This window comes from Trichosurus vulpecula, chromosome 5, assembly GCF_011100635.1.
Source record: "Trichosurus vulpecula isolate mTriVul1 chromosome 5, mTriVul1.pri, whole genome shotgun sequence".
Classification (NCBI taxonomy): Eukaryota; Metazoa; Chordata; class Mammalia; order Diprotodontia; family Phalangeridae; genus Trichosurus; species Trichosurus vulpecula.
Genome location: NC_050577.1, coordinates 54,446,425 through 54,467,759, shown reverse-complemented (window position 1 = coordinate 54,467,759; position 21,335 = coordinate 54,446,425). Strand labels below are relative to the sequence as shown.

The 21,335-nt window shown below is 39.4% G+C and overlaps 2 protein-coding genes across 5 annotated transcripts in view; one reads left to right on the top strand and one right to left on the bottom strand.

The window, feature by feature from the left end:
• The window catches only part of NMT2 (N-myristoyltransferase 2), an 89,470-nt gene extending 78,424 nt beyond the window's left edge, over positions 1–11,046 (top strand). For all 3 annotated transcript variants that reach the window (XM_036761437.1, XM_036761438.1, XM_036761439.1), the window contains exons 9-12: positions 2,158–2,328; positions 7,867–8,034; positions 9,677–9,814; positions 10,381–11,046. In XM_036761437.1, coding sequence (XP_036617332.1) covers positions 2,158–2,328; positions 7,867–8,034; positions 9,677–9,814; positions 10,381–10,401 — 498 coding nt within the window. In that variant the 3' untranslated portion in view covers positions 10,402–11,046. The remainder of the gene's footprint in view (positions 1–2,157; positions 2,329–7,866; positions 8,035–9,676; positions 9,815–10,380) is intronic.
• Positions 11,047–13,941: 2,895 nt separating this feature from the next.
• On the bottom strand, positions 13,942–17,051 carry RPP38 (ribonuclease P/MRP subunit p38). Of its 2 annotated transcripts, XM_036761687.1 has the most exons (3): positions 16,955–17,051; positions 16,269–16,353; positions 13,943–15,152 (listed from the first exon to the last, which is right to left on the bottom strand). In XM_036761687.1, exon 3 carries the CDS (start codon positions 15,126–15,128, stop codon positions 14,289–14,291), a length of 840 nt encoding a protein of 279 aa, XP_036617582.1. In that variant the 5' UTR covers positions 15,129–15,152; positions 16,269–16,353; positions 16,955–17,051; the 3' UTR covers positions 13,943–14,288. The 2 variants fall into 2 exon arrangements, with proteins under 2 accessions (XP_036617583.1, XP_036617582.1); XM_036761688.1 differs by lacking the exon at positions 16,269–16,353 and having other exon boundaries at positions 13,942–15,152; positions 16,955–17,045.
• Between the last annotated feature and the right edge of the window lie 4,284 nt (positions 17,052–21,335).

The window sequence follows — 21,335 nt, the reverse complement described above, 5'->3', positions numbered from 1 at the left end:
GACAAGAACACAGCTACCAGCCTTTGATCAAAAGTTCACCAGAGGGAGCCTGCAAGCAAAGAATACGCTGAATCCTTCGATGTTCTCTGGTGAAAATCGCATGTCAACTTTTGTGGGGCAGGAACACATCTTGGTCTTATATTTAAGAAGCAGTAGTCCCCAACTTATAAAAGGCTTATGTTCAAAAAGTTAGTTTTTGAAACACAGAATAAATTCACCACAGAAACCAAGTTATAAATGCTAGTTAGGTTGCTAGGCCAGACTTCAGAAGCCTTTTTAACCCATAATGTATAGAAACTTCAGTAATAACCTGAAATATGAGTCTTTGTAGTAAGAGTCCACGTGATACCATGAGAGGAAAATGCAGGATATTCATCCCCCTTCCTAGAGAAAGCCAACTAGGCCAAATTTTAAAATAAGATGAAGCCTAGCTTCAACACTCTCCCACCTCCTACATTTGCCCCTCCCCCCCCACTCAGAACCTTCATTTTCCTACTTAAATTCCCCACCGTGACCCACCCGCCTCCTGCTTCAAACACAACTCTTAATTCTCTAGAGTGGTTCTCAGACGTCAGGTAGAAATGACTCAAGTTCTTGGGTTGTAGCCCCCTAAATACCTCCCAGATTATTTGTATTACAAAAAGATTTTAGTTGATCCAAACGAATCTTTAACTTTTAGAATTGCAGGCAAGTTACATGGAACAAATTCAGGCAATATAACAAAAGATATTTTTCAAGCTGGCACATAGCACTCAAGGAGGTGAGTTCTACCCTGGAGTTCAGCTCCGCCAAACTATTCCTATGTCGCATAGTTTCTTCCTACCCTCCAATTCTCTAAAAGGTAGCCTCCTGTTCCCTCCCTCTCCTTTAGCAGTGATAACTCTAGCAATGGGAAGGAGCTAGGGAGCTGGAAGATAGGTGGAAAGAAGCTGCTCACAAATAATGAATGGGTTGTTTGTGAAGTCAAGGGCTGTCTATGATAATGGTAATGAAAATGTGCATAGTACTTTAAGATTCACAAAATGCTTTCCTTATGACAACACTGTGAAGTAGCTTGTACAAGTATTATCTCCAGTTTACTGATAAGGAAACTGAGGCAGAGATAAAATGACATCTATAGTCACCCAATAAGTTTCAGAACCAGAAGTCAAACTCAGTGTCTCTTAACCATAGATCAGTACCGCATGCCATGCTACATTGTGTTATGTACCTTCTGTGCCTGACATAGGGTAGGCACTTAATGTTTACTGAATTAAATTTTATGACACTTATGCTGATCAACATAACCTCTAGTTTTACATAAAACAATCCTATTACCTAGTTTTGATGCCATTGAGTAAAGGTTGGATTGCAATACAATACAATACCTTGAATATATTATTTGATATTCCAAAATAATTCAGAATCTAAGTCCTTGGAATTTTTCAAGAGAAGAGGGGGAGATAGTATTGGAACTGTTCGGGGTGGGGGTAGGGGCTTGGGAGAAGACCTTATTTCTGTATTAATTAGAAACTCAGACACTGTGGAATGTGATTCCTACCCTGACATCCATTCTCAGCTGTTTTCCTCCCTGAAAAAGTCTGTAGGCCCAGAAGCTTGTTCAAATAATTAGCTACCAATAGACCTAAGAGGCAGACTGTGTAAATTCTGTGCTTCAGTTTCTGTTGGGTGAGTTTGGATTTTCCAGGAATCCAAAACGAATCATGCATTTTTCTTCCCTCCTCTAGATTCTCCTCCTTCCTTTATGCAACTCACAGTCCTGCCTCTTATGAGGCAGTCTGCTTCAAACAATGCTTAGCAGTCAGTGAATGTGAATTTTTTCCCAAAAGTAGAGTAGCAGTACGGGAACATTTAGAGGAATGTCCTAGAATTGAATTAATGGCTGCCTATCGGTGGCTTTTTCCAATCTACTATTAATATTCTTGGCATCTGGTTCCATTCAACTTGGAATATCCCCTTTGGATACGTGTTAACATTTGAGTAACTGGGTCATAGGGATTACTGACTGAAGGCTATCTACAGGGAGATAAGGAATAAGGCAGCTTTGTGTGTCCCCTGCTCCAGAACTGAACAGATTACCCAGTGTGTGCTCTAGCCTACTTTTATCCCTCTTGAATTTAACATTTGATCATTTCTTTTTGTTGTCACAATAACAAGGTCACAAAGACTTCGGGTTTGAGACCGATGGAGCCGAAAGATATCAAAGCTGTGCAAGAGTTAATTAACAACTATCTGAAGCAGTTTCATCTTGCCCCAGTGATGAATGAAGAGGAAGTGGCCCATTGGTTTCTGCCTCAGGATCACATTATCGACACATTTGTAGTAGAGGTAAAGATAAGGTGATTAGCAGAAGTTTGAACATCCTAAAAGCTTCAGAGCAAGAAGGGACCTTCAAGGCCATTCTAAGCTAACCCCTACCCAAAGCAAGAAAACCCTCCACAACATGTGAAGTGGTCATCTAGCCTCTGCTTCAAGACTTCCTGGTATAGGGAAACTCAATGCCTCTATGCCAGTTTTATTACTGGATAGCTCTAATTGGTAGGAAGGTATTCTCCTTATCTTGAGGTAAAATCTGCCTCCCTGGAATCTGTTGGTCCACATATTGGTCAATCTTCTATATAACTGTCCTTCAAATATCTGAAGATAAATATCATGTTCCCCATAAGTATGAAGACTTCTTTATGATCCTTAGCTAGAAGGAAGCTTAGAGGTCCAACCCCCTTCGTTTCCAAATGAAGAAACTGAAGCTAGAGGTTAAATGACTTGCCTAAGGTCTATGTCACCTTTAGACCCTAGTTAACTTCCTCTCAACATAATCAATGTCCTTGCTGAGATATACATCATCTGACCCGAGCTGAGGAGATAAAACTATTACTACCTTCATTCTGTTATTGAAGCCTCACATCCCATTAGTATTTTTGGCTGCCATGTCACATAGCCACCTGAGGCTTGAAGTCTCAGAATCTCAGAGTTGGAATGGGACCTCAGAGAACATCTAGTCCAATGCAAACCTAAATAAGAGTCCTCCATGGAGGGGAAACCCATACTACCTTCTCAGGAGCCCACTGCATTTCTGGATAGCTCTAATTGTTAGGGAGTTTAATCAAACCTGAAGGTGCACTGTTCTTCTAACCACTGCTTCTCTAATTCTGCCCTCCCACACAACAACCCTGAAATACTGGAGGACAGCTTTGATGTCAACATTCATCTCCAGGCTAAACATCCCTTTCTTCCTCTTCCGAATTCTATACGGCATCATCTCAAGGTCCTTTACCATGTTGGTCATGTTCCACTGGACATTTTAATGCCCTCCCTAAAATATAGTACATAGAACTGAATACAACATGGTCTGAACAGGACCATCATCTCCCTACTACTGGACACCATGTTTCTATTAAATACCGCTGGGAGAATACATGAAAACATACATACATACATACACACACACAGGCTGCAATATCACATTGCCATAGATTGAGCATGCAAGTCACTAAAAACCCTGGATCTTTTTGAGAGATGAGCTTATCTAGACACCCCTCTCCATTTTGTACTTGTTGAGATCAAATGAGATGTTTATAAAAACACACAGCACAATACCTGGCACATAGCAGGTTCTTAATAAATGCTTGTTCCTTTCCCTATTACCCTGACTATGAAATTGGCAACAACAATTGTCTTTGCTTATAATGCTCTTAAAATTCATTTGCCAAATTTGTTTTCTTCCACAAAAAAATAAATTCCTAAAAGTATTTCAATATTTTTTAAAAAAAAATTTACTAGGAAACTATTTTGGCAAAAGTTTATGTCATAATGGTTATGTAGTTTTTGGGCCTAAACATAAAACTTAACACTTATTCTTTTTATTAAATTTGGCTCAATCTTCCAGCTAATAAAAATCGCTTTAGTGCCTATCATCTTAGCTATCTCCTCCAAGCATGGAGTCCCATATAGGTAAAGCTGTAGCTTTAGCCGAGTTTTTAATAAAAATATTACATAGCAAAAGACTAAGCCAAGATCCTTGGGGCACTCCAGTCAAGAACCCCTTCTAGCTGATACTGAACTATTGATGAACTCTTTAGGGCATGACTTTTCACAAATTTTGAATATAATTATACTAGGTGTAGTAAGATCTGAGTTCAAATCCAGCCTCTAATACTTTTTAGCTGTGTGACCCTGAGCAAATCACTTAACTTGTTTGCCTCAGCATGAAATGGATATTATCCATCTATATATTTTCATCAATTTAAAGACATTGTATGAACCTACAAAATACCTATGTTGTATATCTATAAGAAGATATAAATTTGCATGAAAAGACTATCTTTTGTAAATTCTGCAGACTACCACTTGAACAAGCTTTTACTATACTAATTATACAAGCTTTTTACCATACTATACTACACACTATAGTGCTTACTATATGCAGAGTGTTGGGGATTGAAGATGAAAAGTGGTTCCTGGCCTCAGCTGGGTAACATGGTGGCTATAGTGCTGAGTTCAAATACGGCCTCAGACACTAGCTGTGTGATCCTGGGCAAGTCACTCCATCGCAGTTTGCATAATTCCTCATCTGTAGAACAGGGATAACAGCAGCCACCTTGCAGGAGATATTTATAAAGCACTTAGCACAGTGCCTGGCCCCTAGGAGGTGCTATGTCAGCTATTACTGTTATTGTTAAATATTAGTACTGTTGTCTGGACTATATCACTCTATTCTGTCCACAAGAACAGTTTGGCTAAAATTCACATAAACTATTTATCCATAGTAGTTCTTAACCTTTCTCATGTCGTAGGCCCTTTTGCCTGTCTGGTAAAACTTATGGACACATTCTCAGAATAACATTTTTAAATACTTGAAGGAAATACTAAGTTTCAGTTGGGTACTAGTGAAAAAAGATATGTCATTTTTTCCCCCTGAGCTCAAGAACCCCATGAAAATAAATCACCCTGATCTATAGCCTGATTCACTAGTCAAGTACTCCTGTCAGACAAAAAAAGAGGAAATGAAGTTACCATGGAACTCAAGGGAGAACTCAAGAGTTTGGCTGGAATATAGATTGCATGAAGGAAAATAGCTTCCCCTTCCTAATAATCTTTCTTGGACTTTTGACTTCTAGATCTGACTTGTAGTGCTAGTTCTGCCATTCATGAGTGTGATCTCAGGCAAGTGACGTCACCTCCTTTTTCTACGTATAAAACAAAGAAAGTTTACTAGATGATGATTCTTTCCACCTCTAATTCTCTGAATCTGGAGTCTCTACCTCCAATCAAAGACAGGATACTTTGAATTTAATAGCTTTCCTTTCCAAACTTCAGGGAAGCATTTAATAAAACAAAGAGGTTGAAAGACAGTAAAGAAGAAAAAAAAAAGGATACTCTCTAAACTGGGTTAATCAGATCCTGACTAATTCTGTTTCCTATATAAAACATTAGCAAAGTTTTTTCCTAATCATCAGGAAAAAAAAAATGTAACTGTCCAAATATCTCTGAATTCCTTGCTGTTATACCGTTTTGTGGCATTTCATGGAAAATCAGGAGATGACAGGAAAATGATGTATCTTCAAATTGGGTTTTGGGGTATTTCCCCACCCCTTGGCAAACACTTTCTAAATGAGTGCCTTTCGTGGTAGCAGTTATACCATACCAGAACAACAACAACAACAAAAAACCTATGCACAGAACTTAAGAATCTGAAGCCAAATTTACTGGAATTGGACCTTTGGGTTCATGAAGATGGGTGGACACTTGGTCTTAAAGGGGCAAAAACAATGTTTCTGAGGATGGGCCTCCCCAGCACTTCTTAGTTCAGGACAGGTACACCCAGTTTTGTTTGGGTGATGGGGGCTTTGTTCTTTCCTTATTTATAGAAGACACTCACTTCCTAAGACTAATATACCAAGCAGGACTCAGAGTCAGAGAGAAAACTCAAAATGTAATTTTATAACAGTCTTTGGTTGTGAATGTGAAAGACACACTTACCTGCTATTAAGCACAAAACAGGGAGGAGGGATTTTTCAGATGTTCACTTTTACCTATGAGTTCATAGCTTTTGTCAATCTTAGGAATTCATAGTCAAAAGTTAAAAAAGAAATGACTGGGAGCATTTTTTTTAAAAAACAAAAACCAATTTCCCAATCCTTATAGAATGTTTTTCTAAAATCATATAATAAAACATACGCAAAGGGTGTACAAAAAATTCATCGGCATAATACTTACACCAACCAAATAATCTTTCTTCTTTTAGTAATTGCTAGTAAAATATGGGGCAACTAGGTGGCGCAGTGTATAGGGCACCAGGTCTGGAGTCAGGAAGACCACAGTTCAAATCCCGCCTTACTGGTTGTGTGACCCTAGGCAAGTCACTTCACCCTGTTTGCCTCAGTTTCCTCATCTGTAAAATGAGCTGGAGAAGGAAATGGCAAACCACTCCAGTATTTTTGCCAAGATTACTCCAAATGGGGTCCCAAAGAACTGGACATGACTGAAACCACTGAACAACAGTAAAATGTCTCTGTTAAGAAGAATTATGAATTTTGCTTTCCTTGAGCTTGATGTTTAGGCTTATTTAACAAAAAGCAAAAGAAAATCTCTAACAAAACAAAGTAGGAAAGGTTGGGGAGAGGCATGAGTCAGTGTCGCACTGCCTAGTACACCTAGAGAAATTTTAAGAAGTGCTCTCTTAAATAGAGCTCTCATTCTAAGCTATACAGTGAAGGTTTTCATCGGTAGTTCCTGTGCTCTTATCAGTGCTGCTGATCTACAAATCATTCCCAGAAAGTTTTCACTTCAAAAGTTTTACCTCCCTGAACATCTTATATAAATTCCAGTTTTAAGTTGGCAATGAAGTCAACCCCACATCCTACAAAAGATGTAGCGGACCCTCCTAATCTCGGCTGGCAAATAGTGTTGTATGAATCCTACCTTTACTGGTGTCTCATCCTAAAGTAGTAACGCAAATTAAACCTGGACATTCATGAAAAAACAGGGAACAAAATAAGTCCCCTTCACACAGGTAGAGTGGCATGGGCATGCAGGACTTGGGAGTCAGAAGACCCTGGTTCAAATCCTGTCTCGGGTGCTTAGTATCTGTGTGATCATGGACAATCAATAAATATTTAAGTGTCAGATACTGGAAATATGAAGAAAAAAATAAAACAGTCCCTGCCTGCTCATGTAGGCAATCAAACAGCATAGTAGAGAGTGCTGGACCTGGAGTCAGGAAAACATGAATTCAAATGCAGCTTCAACACTTACTAGCTGTGTGGCCCAGGGTAAGTCACTTAACCTCTATGATTTAATTTCTTCATCTGTAAAATAGGGATAATAGCACCTACCTCACGGGATTGTTGTAAGGATCAGTTAACATACACAAAGCATTTTGTAAACCTTAAGGCGCTACATAAATGCTTATTATTAATTCTACTATCTATTCTGCTGAGGATAGGAATGTGTAGTCAACACAGCAAAAACAGTTTCTGTCTCAAAGAGCAGGATTTTGTGAAGAACTTCATCCTGGAACTGAGGAATTTTAAGATGCAGAAGGGAGAAAGAATGACCATTCCAAACATGGAAAACAGCCAGTGTCACATATCAGAGGCAGCAGAAGGAGGGTCACTTATAAGGCATAGCCAGGCCAGTCTGGTGAGATGGTAAAAAGAAGGAGTAATGTAAAATCAGCCTGGCAAGGTAGAAAGAGTCTAGGATATGATGGGCAAGTCACTTATCTTCTTAAAGCCTGTCTCCTCATTACAAAATGGGGGTTCTTATCTCAGGTTTATGTGCCAAAAGCACTCATCAGACTTAAATTGTTACATTAGTGTGTGGCGGGGGTCATACTTCACAGCTCACATCTGTTTTGTTTTTTAGTGCTCAAGTGGTACATTAACTGACTTCCTGAGCTTCTACACACTGCCTTCCACTGTCATGCATCACCCTGTTCATAAAAGCCTAAAAGCTGCTTATTCCTTCTACAACATTCATACTGAGACTCCACTACTGGACCTAATGAATGATGCACTCATTATAGCTAAATTGGTAAGCAACTTTTTCTTCAAAATTTATTTGCCAAAAACTTTCTTACACAGATGGTTAAACTCTAAAAACATCTCAATATTTTGATCATGAATCAAAGGACAAGAGTTTGACAAGAGTTTCCCCAGAACCTTTAGTGGTTGGTATCTTTCTAAACATCACAAACATTCCTATTACCTTAAAAGAAAAATCTCAGCATGGTTATTTGTCTCTGATTTATGAAATAGCACAGAGTCAAAGCAGTGGGATATTAACAAAGCTAGAAAATTAAGAGGATTTGTAAAAAGAAGCTCCTTGTGTCAGTTAAATATCTGATCAAATGAGGAAAATCTTAATTTACCTGATCATATTGTGTTAGCACTTCTCAAGCCAGAAGCTAGGCTAACTCTTGGTAACTTGCTTCAGACAACAGGCACATGCCCCTAATACCTGCTACTGGGGGAGGCTGAGGGAAAACTTGACTTAAGAGTTCTGAGCTGCAGTTGAGCAAAAGCCAATTGGGGGTCCTCACTAAATCTGGCACTGATGTGCTGATCCTCCAGGAGTAGAGGGGCAGGCTGGCCCATCATCTGAAATGCAGCAGATCCAATCTCCTGTGCTGATAAGTAGGAGGCTCAGGCCTGAGAGTAACTGTTCACTTCCACCCAGGGGGAGATAGGGAGACATAGTCTTCTAAACAAAACAACCAAGCCCTAAATCACTGTGATAGAATGAGTGAATATGGCAAAACAGTTTATGGTGACAGCGTGTCCAAACAGAATTCCATGAGTTTTTCTGAGCTTCGGTAATAAAGTTTTGTGTTTCTTGACCCAAACAAAAACAGAGCTAAAAAGAGCCCAGCCAATCAACATCGCTCATGATTATATTCTGATTTCAGTTGCTGCAGTGTCAGAAAAAAATAGTCATTCATGTAATGACACGGAATTGGAAAATTAAGTATTTCATCCAAGCCCTAAGTCACTTAATTTTGATCTATCTAGATGTGGTTAATATCCTAAAGTTTAATTTTTTAAACAAGAATTCAACTTCAATACACCAATCTACATGAAATTGTTAGAACTCTGTATTCCTTTCTGATGGTCAGAACCCAGAGTTCAATAGTTAGAAATCCCAAGAATGAGCAACCACACTGGTCCAAATATGAGCCACCTTTGATTGTCTCTCTAAAATGACATGTCCTTGAAAGAGAAAAGTATGTACACATAGGCATGCATTGAAAAAATCCAAAGTAACATTCTTCTATAGACCAGATTTTGGGGACAGGGAAAGGCAACCTACATTTGGACCAATGCAGTATGTAGACATCATTCTCCTAAAAACACACTTTCACAAATGACTCTATCATGTCAATTTTGATCTAAAAAGCAGTCTGCTGGTCTAATTTTTCTGGCTCACTAGTCCTGGAGATTCTTGCTGTATCCTCTTAGTAAAGAGCATTTAAGGCATTAGGCATGATGACTCAACTACTGACAGTTTTGAATAAAATATTTTTAACTTCAGACTTGGAAATCTTATTATGGATATCACTGTGTATTTAGAATTGTAAATGCAAATCCAAAGTAAGGAATTTATTACGATATCGTATCTTAACATGTTAAGCTCTAATACTTTGAAAATGTTAATTTAATTTTTTTTTAATTGGCAGAAAGGATTTGATGTGTTCAATGCACTAGATTTGATGGAAAATAAAACATTCCTAGAAAAACTCAAGTTTGGTATAGGAGATGGTAATTTGCAATATTATTTGTATAACTGGCGGTGTCCAGGAACAGAATCTGAAAAGGTAAGTGGCAACTAGGATAAATTTCAATGAATTTAAGTTAATAAAATGTCCTAGATTTTTTCTTAAAGGCATTTTTTTTGAAGGGATAGGGCAGAGCAATTGGGATTAAGTAATTTGCCCAAGGTCACACAGCTAGCGTGTCCAGTGTCTGAGCGCATTTGAACTCAGGTCCTCCTGACTCCAGGGCCAGTGCTCTACTCACTGCGCCACCTACCTGCCCCTAAAGGTATTTTTTAATACTGAGTTTTACATACCTTTAAAAATGAAATACTTTCACCTTCTGCTGTAAATACTCGTTTGCTTACAGACACTTGTGCAGTTAGGTGGGCTTAGTGGATAGAATGCTGAGCCTGAGTTCAAATAGACATTTACTAGCATTGTGACCCTGGACAAGTCACTTAACTTCTGTCTCAGTTTCAGCTGTAACAAGTATTGAGAAGATGGACTGAGATACTAGACTGTGCTTTAGCACAGAGCCTGACACATAGTTAAGCGCTATGTAAATGCTGCTGCTGTTCTTATTAGTGTCCCATGTTCTGACTACTCCATTTCTTCCCCTCCTTTAGGTTGGTCTTGTTTTACAGTAGGAGGACGTTTTCCCTTCTAGAACTCTGCAGTCATCATTTGAGTTGATGTTGTATTAAACAAAGTCCCGGAACCGCTGTTCCAAAGAATAAAAGCACAACTTAAGTGAAATCACAGTGATCTATAAAATCTGAAGAAAATCCATACCTGACCAATTTTGCTTATTTTGGGCTATTTTCAAATGAAAAATTCATCCAACTTTAACAGTCCATTGCTGGGAGGGAGCAGGGGAAGAAAGGTACAAAGAGCACATTCCTCTTATTTTCAGACCTTTGATTGCCTCTTAACAAAGAGAAGGTATTTTTCCACTGTAGAAAATGAACTGTTTTTATACAACCTGAACTGCAGCAATGGATTAATGTAAGAAAATCTTTGCTAATACACAGATAAACTGCTGCATTTCTATTTATTAAGTAGTAATGTCTGTCAGTGTTACAGGATGAAGGATTCATTCTGAATATTTTTGCTTATTCATTTCACATGGCTATTATTTGAACAGATTTATGGAGGCCAATACTTTTGTAGCTCAAGTGAGAAGTCTTGGTAATTAAGTGTGGAGCGGTATAAAATGTACCAGGTTGACTGGTCCATTTATTTATCCAAAAAGCAATGCTGCCAAGTCAATAAAAACACAGATTTGTACTTTATTCTTCGAAAGACCAGTGCATTGGCTCAGTAGCACTGAACTGTTTGGTGCAGTCATTACATGTGCTGTCTGAAAGATTATACACTCATTACTCTATGTTACAGCTGCTGTCCCATTTTAGATTTTTTCCTCAAAGCAACGTGAGGGAAGGATCTCAAACTAAAAGAAAATACCCCGTGGAATTTACTAATGCTATCAGGGCATTGATAATTCAAATGTTTCCATTGCTTATGCAAAATTGCACAAGTTCCTTTATACCAACTTTATCATGACATCTGTCATCCTAATGAAAATATCTTATTTGTAAATAAGTATTCATAATTTTGTTACCGATGGTGTTTTTATCCAGAGTTTGAAGCAAGGTTTCACTGTATAATATATATGTGTATATAATATATATATATATATATATATATAGCTAATATTCAGAAAAGAGAGGGAGCTGCTAAATGATTTGAGGCCTTGTAACTGGCCATGACTTAAATACCACAAAAGTACATTCTTTCACCTCTTTACAGTAAGTGTAGTTTCTAAAAGCTCTTCATTTCACAATTATTCACAACCATGTGATGGCATTTCTCTTGATAAAAATAAAAGAAATTAAAATATCTTTTCCACTTGGTAAGGTATAAAAACAAACTGACGGGCAGGCCTGAAGCTCTCATCCTAGTTGAGAACTGACCAGAAGAACATGTGATCTCTAAACCTGCCACTAGAGGGGCTTATTGGGCTATTGGGTCAGTACAGGCAGAGGTGTCAAGACATCACTGCCAGCAACACTCTTGCCTGTGGCCAGAAGTGGATTAAAATGTAATTGGGAAACATCTAACAAAATAAATAAAAATACAATAGAGGACAGGTAATGTTAATGAGGTTTTCTAAGTCAACCAGAGGCCCACAGGGATGCTTATGTACAGTTTAGTTGCCGACAGGGTGTTCCAAAAGTTTTAGTGCCATTTTAAACTATCAAAGTTCATTATACATGGTGTCCCAAAAGTCTCAATGCAGTTTAGAACTTTTAGCTTAATTCTGCACTAAAACTTTTTGGCACAGTCTTATTATCATTGGAACTGCATTTTTCTCAAATGCTACTCCCAAGGGATTCTTTTGTTTTTGCTGGAGGGAAGGGGCTTCAAAAAGCCAAAGAGAAGCAACCAATAAAAAAAAAAAAAGTTTTTTCCAACAACCACTTTAACCTTAAAATATTTTAATTTAGGGAAAAGATTTTATTGAGAATCCTGTAAGCTGGGGAAAAAGTTATTTTTGAGGACTTCAAAAAAATCTATGACATTGTGGAGTTTTGGCATTAAAGTAAAACTACTTTTACCCACTCAGTTACAGTATTTTGATCCTCTTTTAACTTTATCCAGATGGGGTTTCAAAATCAACCACTTATTCTACCCTTTTCAATAGGACATTCATGTCTATCCCATGTACAATTTAAATATATTACCAGTAAACATGTCAAAACAAACTTTGTGTAAAACTACCCACGTTGGGTAAAAAAAAAATTAGACTGGAAATCAGGGAACTTTAGACCTAGAGTCAGCATCTAATACAACTCCTTCAACCAATGCAGAGACTAAGAGGTTAAGTGACCTACCATGGTCACACAGTTGATCGGTGAGAGCCAGGCCTGAAAGTATTGTGTTATTACCATGTATTTTATACAATTTAAGAAACTACCACACTATCCTGAAAACACATATAATTCCAAAATGTTCTGCTCTATTAAAACCAAAAATTATTTCTAGCTAAAAAGCACCTTTGAGACTTACTATTAATAAACCCTCTCCAAGTAGAACATCAAAATTCAAACTATTTGCGTTTTATGTGCTTCCTTCTGTATTCACCTGTGTATTTAGTTTTGTGGCCTTTCAGGTTTTTTTTTTCTCAATACAGTTGTAGAACATTAGTTTGTCAACTGACATTTGCCTCACCTCATTTATCTTTGTATTTGTCATTTATTTGGCATAGTATTTCATTATATTAATATTCCATGATTTATTCAGCCATTTATCCAAATGTCATTGGACATTTCAGTTTTTCACTATTGAAAATAAACCAACTACAAGAAAATAGTATCAGCTCCCTTTTTAGAATCCTTAAAGCAGGGTGTTCTTAACCTTTGTGTCATGGACCCCTCTGGGAGTGTGATAAAGCTTATGGGACCCCTTCTCACAATGTTTTTAAATGTGTAGAATAAAATATACAGGATTACAAAGGAAATAAATTACATTTAAAGTTAGCAAAACTTTTTTTTTAAATAAGTATACAGACCCAGGATTAAGAACCCCTGCTCCAGAGATCGCTGCAGCAACAAAAACATTCTTGGAACCTTTTTTTAAAATCACTGTCTCCTGAATACCATGGGAAATGTGCTTTTCACATATTTAAGATTATGGGAACCTTTCGTTTTCTTTTTTAATTTCCTATTATTCCTATTTTAAAGTATTAATTCCTCTCCCATCTAATCTAGAATATACAGAGGTGCCATATTTTGTGTAAAATGACTAGAATTAGGCCAAGAAATTAGCTCTGGCACTATGAAGCGTAGCTTTCCCATCCCTTCTTGCATTATATGATACAAACCCACTGTCTCTCAGAGAATCATTACAGAGTAGTACGTGTTTTTCTTTCCCCAAGTCCTTGATGAAATGTAAGCCTAAATCAGCCAAAATGAGTCCACCTCAAGATGTGTAATAGAGGGAGAAAAGGGCAACCACTTTAAGACATTTGTGTACAAAGCATGAATTATCGAGTTAAACTCGATATAAACTGATACTCCAAATTTCAAGATTTAGTGGATTGTTTCCAGAAGACCATTTGTAGTCCAGTTTTCTCTGGCTGAATATATTAGATAAGAATGCAGCTATAATCCAATTTCATCTGTACTATCATTAAGAATGAATGTCTGCTGTGGCAGAACGATTTTGATAGGAATATAGTTATGATGAAAAAGTGTTCTCACAAACCAGCATCTTACTGGCCTCTTTAATGAATTTATATCAGTTTGAACATTTATTTTAATAAACTTTTGTTTTTATACTCAGGTTTTCTAATAACTGATACATTTAAATATTGGTTTAAACCTAGATATGTTTTGTGCCCTAAAGTTACCTTTTTTTTTTTTACAAGGAACATTTAACGAGCTATATATAGCAAGGACACATGTAAAAGTAATTCATTTTCAGAAATTAGTTTTAATTATGGAAAAATGTGTTACAAGTTATGTTTCACATGTTATTTTAAAGTAGTTTTTTTATTTTTTGGTGGTTTCCTTATCTTGTTGGGATTTGGAATCAGTTTCTTTATTTTTAGGGGCTGTAAAGTTACAGCAGAAGTATCTTGCTGACATTCAACAAGTTTTCGCTTATTTTTAGTAAGCTCTTCAAAGGAGGTTTCTAAAACACTTTCATCTTGCTTTTCTAAAGTTTCACATGCTGTATCTTCCAGGGAATCTTTAGTTTTGTCTTGAAGCCATGGCACATGTAAACTAGGTACCCTGGGAATTATAGCTTTTAGTTCATCAACAAAAGCTTGGGTATTTTTTTTGAAACCCAGAGCTAGAACACACTTTAAACCAATAACAGGTGCAATGCTATCACTAAGGCGAGGAACCTGGCAAGCTGGTACAGCTCTGCTGACACTCAACTGAATCAGGTGGGAAGTCATCATAGCAGGTTTGACAGATTTGCACACTAGGACTAAAAGAAGTTCATTTTTCTCTAGAGCTCTGGTAACTTCATTAATCCCAATAGCAAGTTGTTTCCTGATATGTACAGGAGTCCATCCTGGTACTTTCTGGCTAATTTCTGTTTCTTTTTTCTTTGGAACTTCATCATTATCAACAGTATCCTTTTCTTTGCTTTGCCTTTTTGGAAAAGGCCTTTTTTTCTTCTTTGGAGTCTCAATCTTTTGAAGTCCAACATGTTTAAATCTTTCTTCCAGTGTCTGTAATATGAAGTGCATATCATCTCTTTCCAGAGTACTCCAGTTGATAGCATATGGATTATTTAACGATGTCTTTACAGTAAATGATTTTGCTTTTCGTAATGATCCCTTCCCTGATGCTGCAGCCATCTCGAATGTTCCTTGACACCAAAACTATTAAAGAAAATTAACATTGAGAGCCCTTATTTAAAATAAATGTTTTCAGCAAATATATCTGGTTTGTTGTCTTATTCTGGAATCACCAAATTTTTAAAAGTCCCATCTTTATAAGCATTCCACTAATCTGCTGAAGGCTTCTCCTCTAAAGCAATATGGTATCACTCAGTCACAATGAAAACTGTAACCAGTATCACCAGTCACAGAAAATAGGTGATTTGAAATCTTAATTATAAACTGCCATGTGCTACACAAATTTATGAGCAAAATTAAAAATGTTTGCTTCTCTCCATAAATACCTAGCACTACTCCAGATATTTCTAATAAAAGCAGTAGACATTTAACTCCTTTTTATTCTTTCTTTCCATTAATTTCCTGAAAGGGGTTGTTTTTGCCCCTTTGTATCACCAAAGCCTAGCACTTGATACAGAATAGATGTTTAATAAATACTTGCTGACTACCAGAAAGATATTGAACTGTATCAGAAATTATTCTAGACTAGGGAAGACATGTGAAACCTGTTTTCTGGCCAGCCCTACTATTTATACGTGTGAACGTATATGCATATGTACACATATGTGTATGTATGTATGTATGTGTGTGCGTGTTCTTCCAAGTAAAATTTATCACAGGGCCCTTGATTTCAAACAAGATATCAAGAAGTAGCCTGCATGGGACTTGAGAAACCTGGCCACACACACACAGAGCTTTCCTTCTCTCACCTTAGTTTTTTTAATTTGGGAAAAGAATATAGAACGGTATACACAGCACCTACTCTCAGCGAATAACCCCGTGCTATGTCAAACTAGGGAATAGCTCTGGGGAAAAACTGAACGCTGGGAGGGCGGGATTAAATCTGATACCACAAAGGTTAAGAAAACCCGAGCTGACTTTAACTCACTCCAGGTGAAAGTAATCTCTACCTCCACCTTCTAGTAACAATTTGCCTGGATTATCTCTGACACTTCTCTCCCAGGAAAAACTAGTCTCTCTCTCTAGTGCAAGACTTCTTAAACTTTTCCCACTGGCGACCCCTTCGTCACTTCTTAAACTGTGGGTCGCGACCCCACGTGCACCGCTTCCCAACCCCCCCCCCCCCCATCACAAACTCACCTTCTACGAAAAGTGCCCTTAATCCAAACAGCTTCCTTCTGTTGCTTACGGTCAATACAAACACACAGACACACACGCTCTAATTCTAGAGAAGACGTGGAAAAAACCACAATTATGAGTGTGTGTATACATATACACAAACACATACATATTTATATAGACGATAAGCAACAGATAGAAGCCACACATTTGTCTAGTTTATACATTAAGCAATAATGGAGCAATAGTTTGTACACAGGGTTCCCCCCTCTCCGGGTTCTCCCCCACCCCACCCCCATGTTGTCTCCTAAGCAAGTGGTCGTAGGGCATGGACTGTTTTTGCATTTCTTCCCACGCCCCTAGTTTAGTACAGTGCCTGGCACACAACAGGCGCTTAATTAATGCTCGTTGACTCGTTCCCCACTCCCCTCACACAGAAAGCGCATTATTAAGTGCTAAACGAACACACAAAGGCCTAGCGGGAAGGACTCCGTGCGGGGCCGCATGCCCAGTCGGCTTGGGAAGCGCGGGTGGACCAGGCAGGCCCGCAAGCCAGGGGGGTTGCCGGTCACGAGGCCGCCCTAGGCCGGGTGAAAACGAACCCCGGGCCTGAACCACACGGCAGTCGAAGACAACGACAGCCACCGCCTATCCTGGTCCCCTTCTCCCCATACCGGCAGCCCCGCAGGCGCCGGGTGCCGACTCACAGTCCAGGGTTGTTCCCGTTCCTGAGGTTTCCCCACAAGCCGGGTTTCAGCTTCCAGGTCGCCTCGTACCGAGCATGCGCACGACCCGCCCCTTCCTGAAAGAGAAAGGGAAAGAACTCACAAAGCTTGAGACCGAAGCTCTCGCGCGGCGTGCAGCACGAAGACCCGCCTCTCCCCGCCTCCAGCCAATAAGAAAGCCAAGCTCGCGCCGGGTGTGCTGTTTTCCCAGGGTAAAGAGCGGAAGACAAGATAGGCGGAGGAATTTCCTTCCGGGCGCTGGGCGCTTGAAGAGTAGGTTGCCATGGTAACCAACCTGCGCCAATCTCCATGGAGACCGCCACCTTCTGATGTATTCTGTGACTCTCTACTTGGTTCTGGCCCCGCCTACTCCTCGGGGCTTCAAATTTAAAGGGCCCAGTGATTAATTGGCGCTGCCAGCTTTCGCCCCTTAACGTCAGGGGCCTTCTTGACCCCCGTAGATTGGTTTGCAGTTCTTTTAGGAACCGTTTGTTCTCATCTTTTGACTCCTTTTCTATGGGGAATAGCTTCAGGTCTTACCTATTTAGGATAGTTGTCTGTATATCTTAGATATTCAATTCAATACACATTTGTTAAACGCCATACTATGTGCCAGACACCGGGCTGAGCGCTTGGGATACAAAAAGAGGCCGACAGCGCCTGCCCTCAAGAAGCTTGCTATCTAACGGAGGAGACTACGTGCAAACAAATCTGTACAAGACAAGCTTTCTGCAGGATAAACTGGACCTAATTAAAAGAGGGGGAGCCCTGGAATTAAGAGGGGTTAGGGAAGGCTTTCTGCAGAAAGAGGAGTTTTAGCTGGGACTTAAAAGAAGCCTAAAATGCATTGCCTTCCCCTTGAGATTACCTCCCATTTAAAACGTATATACCTTTTTTTGAACCTATTTACCCAATGAGCTTCTTGAGACCAGAAACTTTTAGCTTTTCTTTGTACCCCAACCACTTAGCACAGTATGTGGCACAGAGTAGGTGCTTATTAAATGCTTATTTATTTGACTTCTCAGAGACATTTGATGGAAATATTTTTGCCCAGTTAATTGTGTTACTTTTCAAGTTGCAATGCTAGAATGTATCTAGCATTTTTCCGGTTATCCTTAAATTGTTTCCCTCAGTGATCTCTAAATTGTCATGAAACTTTAAATCTGTGATCCTACAAATAGTTCCCTAATAGGGCAAGAGGGTATTGGTGTCTTGAAAGTGTTTGGGACAGGATTTTCAAATAATAGGAGAGACATCCTTAGGAGAAACAAAGTAAATTTATTTTACAAACCTTGCAAGATTTGGGCATACCTCTATAATGGAGGAGGCAAGGTAAAAGGGAACCTGCCTTAATTTATACTCTTTAATGAAAAGATTCCCACCCACCTCTATCCCTTCTCACCATTGGCTGGAAGGTGGGCTTATAGTCTAGGCGCAAAAACTACACAGAGGACCAAGGTTGATCTGGTGCATTCAGGTTTTTCCCTATCAGAACTCAACTGCCAGGGTGGCGTCTGAAAGTCTAGAAGAAGAAATGGGGTGGGGGGGGGGGGGGACACCTTCCTGGAGCAGAAAACAAACAGCTCACAGGAAGGTCATTATCTTCTAACATCTGAGAGAGGGGGAAGGGCCACAGTTCCAGGCCCTGACCTTCCAAAATCACAAAGCCAAATCCCAAAACCTCTCCTACTCCATTAGACATACATTGTGAAGTCTTCACAATTATCCATCCCATTCAAAAGTGTCATGAGTTGCCCCAGCCAGGTGTGCTCTATGCCCATAGCCTTTCATACATGTTCTCTGGCCACCTTTGTTCCCTACGTGTGTGACCCTCTGCAAATGTTTTCTGGTCACTTAAGTTCCCTGCCCCAGTCCTTTCCCCACTAGTAATACAGGAACTTGTGGGTGGATGGTAATACCCTTGTGGGCAAGGAAGAGATCTTTCTTGTCACTTGTTTTGACATGCCATTTGATTAAACAAATTGTATTTCAGTTGGAGCTAAAGCATTCTCAGTCCTATCTTCACAGGGTTGTTGTGAAGCTCTAATGAGATAATATATGTAAAATACTCTATAAAGCACTCCATTAATGTGCTTTACAAATATTATTTAGTAGTAGGAGGAGGGCAAAGAAGAGGAGAATAGCTGATAAAAATAAAGCTATAGCTTTGTGTAAATGCTGATCTATAAAATACTAGGAGTAGTTTTCTAGGGCCCAAACTCAAGGGGTCTCCCCTGAATCATTCCTTTCACTGTGATCAGGGAAGTGGTAAAGTCGTTTCTGGACACTTTTTTTTTTATATGCATGTAAGGTGCTCCCAATGTGGTAGTTAGGTGGCACAGTGGATAGAATTGTGAGGATCTGAGTTTGAATCCTGCCTCAGATAATTACCAACTGTGTGGCCCTGGACAAGTCACTTAACCACTCAGCCTAAGTTTCTTCATCTGAAAAATGAGGTTAATAATAGCACCTCCCAGAGTTGTCAATTGTGAAATGAGATAACATATATGCACTTTGTAAACCTTAATATGCTACATAAATGCTAGCTGTTGTTATTATATACAGCACATAAATACATGGGCTATCCATAATCAGAGCAGGCTCCGTGGCTAGAAGGATTCATGAAAGAAGGTATAGACCAGCCAACCCTTCTATACAGTAGAAGTGCTAATTGTGTTTAACTTTCATAATACAACAGGTGGATCTTCAATAAACACACCAGCCAACTTTCCGTCATTGAGGGCTATATCATCTGATTATCAGTCCATCAGTCAATAAGTTGGGTCTTGAAGGCAGGGAAGCCAGGAGGCTAACATGATGAGGGAGAGCATTCCAGACCAGGATGATAACCAGTGAGGAGACCGGGAGTCAGGAGATGGTCGGTCCTGGGGATCCGCTAGAAGGCCAGTGTCATTGGATGGTAAATTTCTTAGAAGGGAGTTAAAGCATAAGACCGGGGAAGTAGGACGGGGCTAGGATTTGAAGGGCTTTACAAACGTCTGGCTCTCCTCTTCCTCCAGGACAAACTTGGCCAAGTTACTACTCACAGATATTCTACAAGAGAGGATACAAAGGAGCAGGGGAAAGAAAAGGAGATCTAATTCAAGTTCATTTATTTATGGACTTCGAGAACATGAGCCCTTAAAAGATCCCCAATCAATCTATATTATTGAACACTTCCATTTTATAGATGAAAAAACAGAGACCAAGGGAAGGGAAATTACTTTTCCAAGGTCATAAAACAAACAAGTAGCATTGACTCCACTAAAACCACATTTTCTTGACTCTCCCGGTCCTGAGCTCTTTAAATGACAGGATTCCACTTCTCCAGTTTGGTAAATGATTCAGTTGGGAAGGAGAATAATTCAGGCTGGAGGGATTGGGGAAAGGGTGGCAGATCTCTGTGGATTTCATTTTTTCTTTGCTCTACCTGTTCACTGAGTTGGTTAATTGGCCAGGCATACATTCTCCTTGCTGGGGTGGGAGGGGGGGGGGAGAGGAAGGGGGAGAGGAAGCAGTTTTCTTCTAGGCTCTGGGAATAAGAAAGTGTTTACCAGCTTCACTTTCTCCCATTTTCCTGAGGGCTTTTACCAGCAGATGGAAGCAGAGCATCAGGACTGAAGATCTGCATGTGAGAACTTGAGCCTGCCTCCCAGCTATGCTCAGTTCCTCTGGAGAAGTTTCAGTACAACGTCATGAACAGGAACATGTATGTGGTTCTCATAGTTGTGGTGTTGGAGAAGGGACACTGCCCTCTATCTTAGACTTTTTGTTTGTATAACTGTACAATGTTTGGGTGGCATTCAGCCAGTGGTCTAACTCCTTCTGTGTAAAAATAACTCATGCTCAAATAATGATCATTTCCATTTCTACAGCACTTTATGGTTATCTCAATTCTCACAACTGCTCTATAAGGATACTCTGTCCACCAGCCACCTGTCAGTCTTTATCTCCATTCCAAACTCAGTCCTTCTACTTAGAAGCTTCAATATCCATATCTATGTCCTCTTAAATACCCTAGCCTCCCAGTTAATCAGCGTTCTGAACTCTCCCAACCTTCCTTTTCACTCTACCTCAGTCACACAAGGATGGTCACAACTGGGTTCCTGATTGACATGATATCATATCCCCCACACCTGTTCCAAATCTTCTTATCTCCTCAAGTCACCTGTACTGCTACCAACTGCTTCCCTCCCCTCTTATTGTAGAAAAAATAGAGCCCCCTACCCCCATATTTTCTGCTCAGTTTTCTACTCTACCTTGAACCCCTCAGTATCACCTCCCTATTCTCTCCTCCTTTTGTCCAGTCTGTGATGAAGAGGTGGACACTCTTCTTGCTAAAGCCAACCCCCTCTTCTTGTGC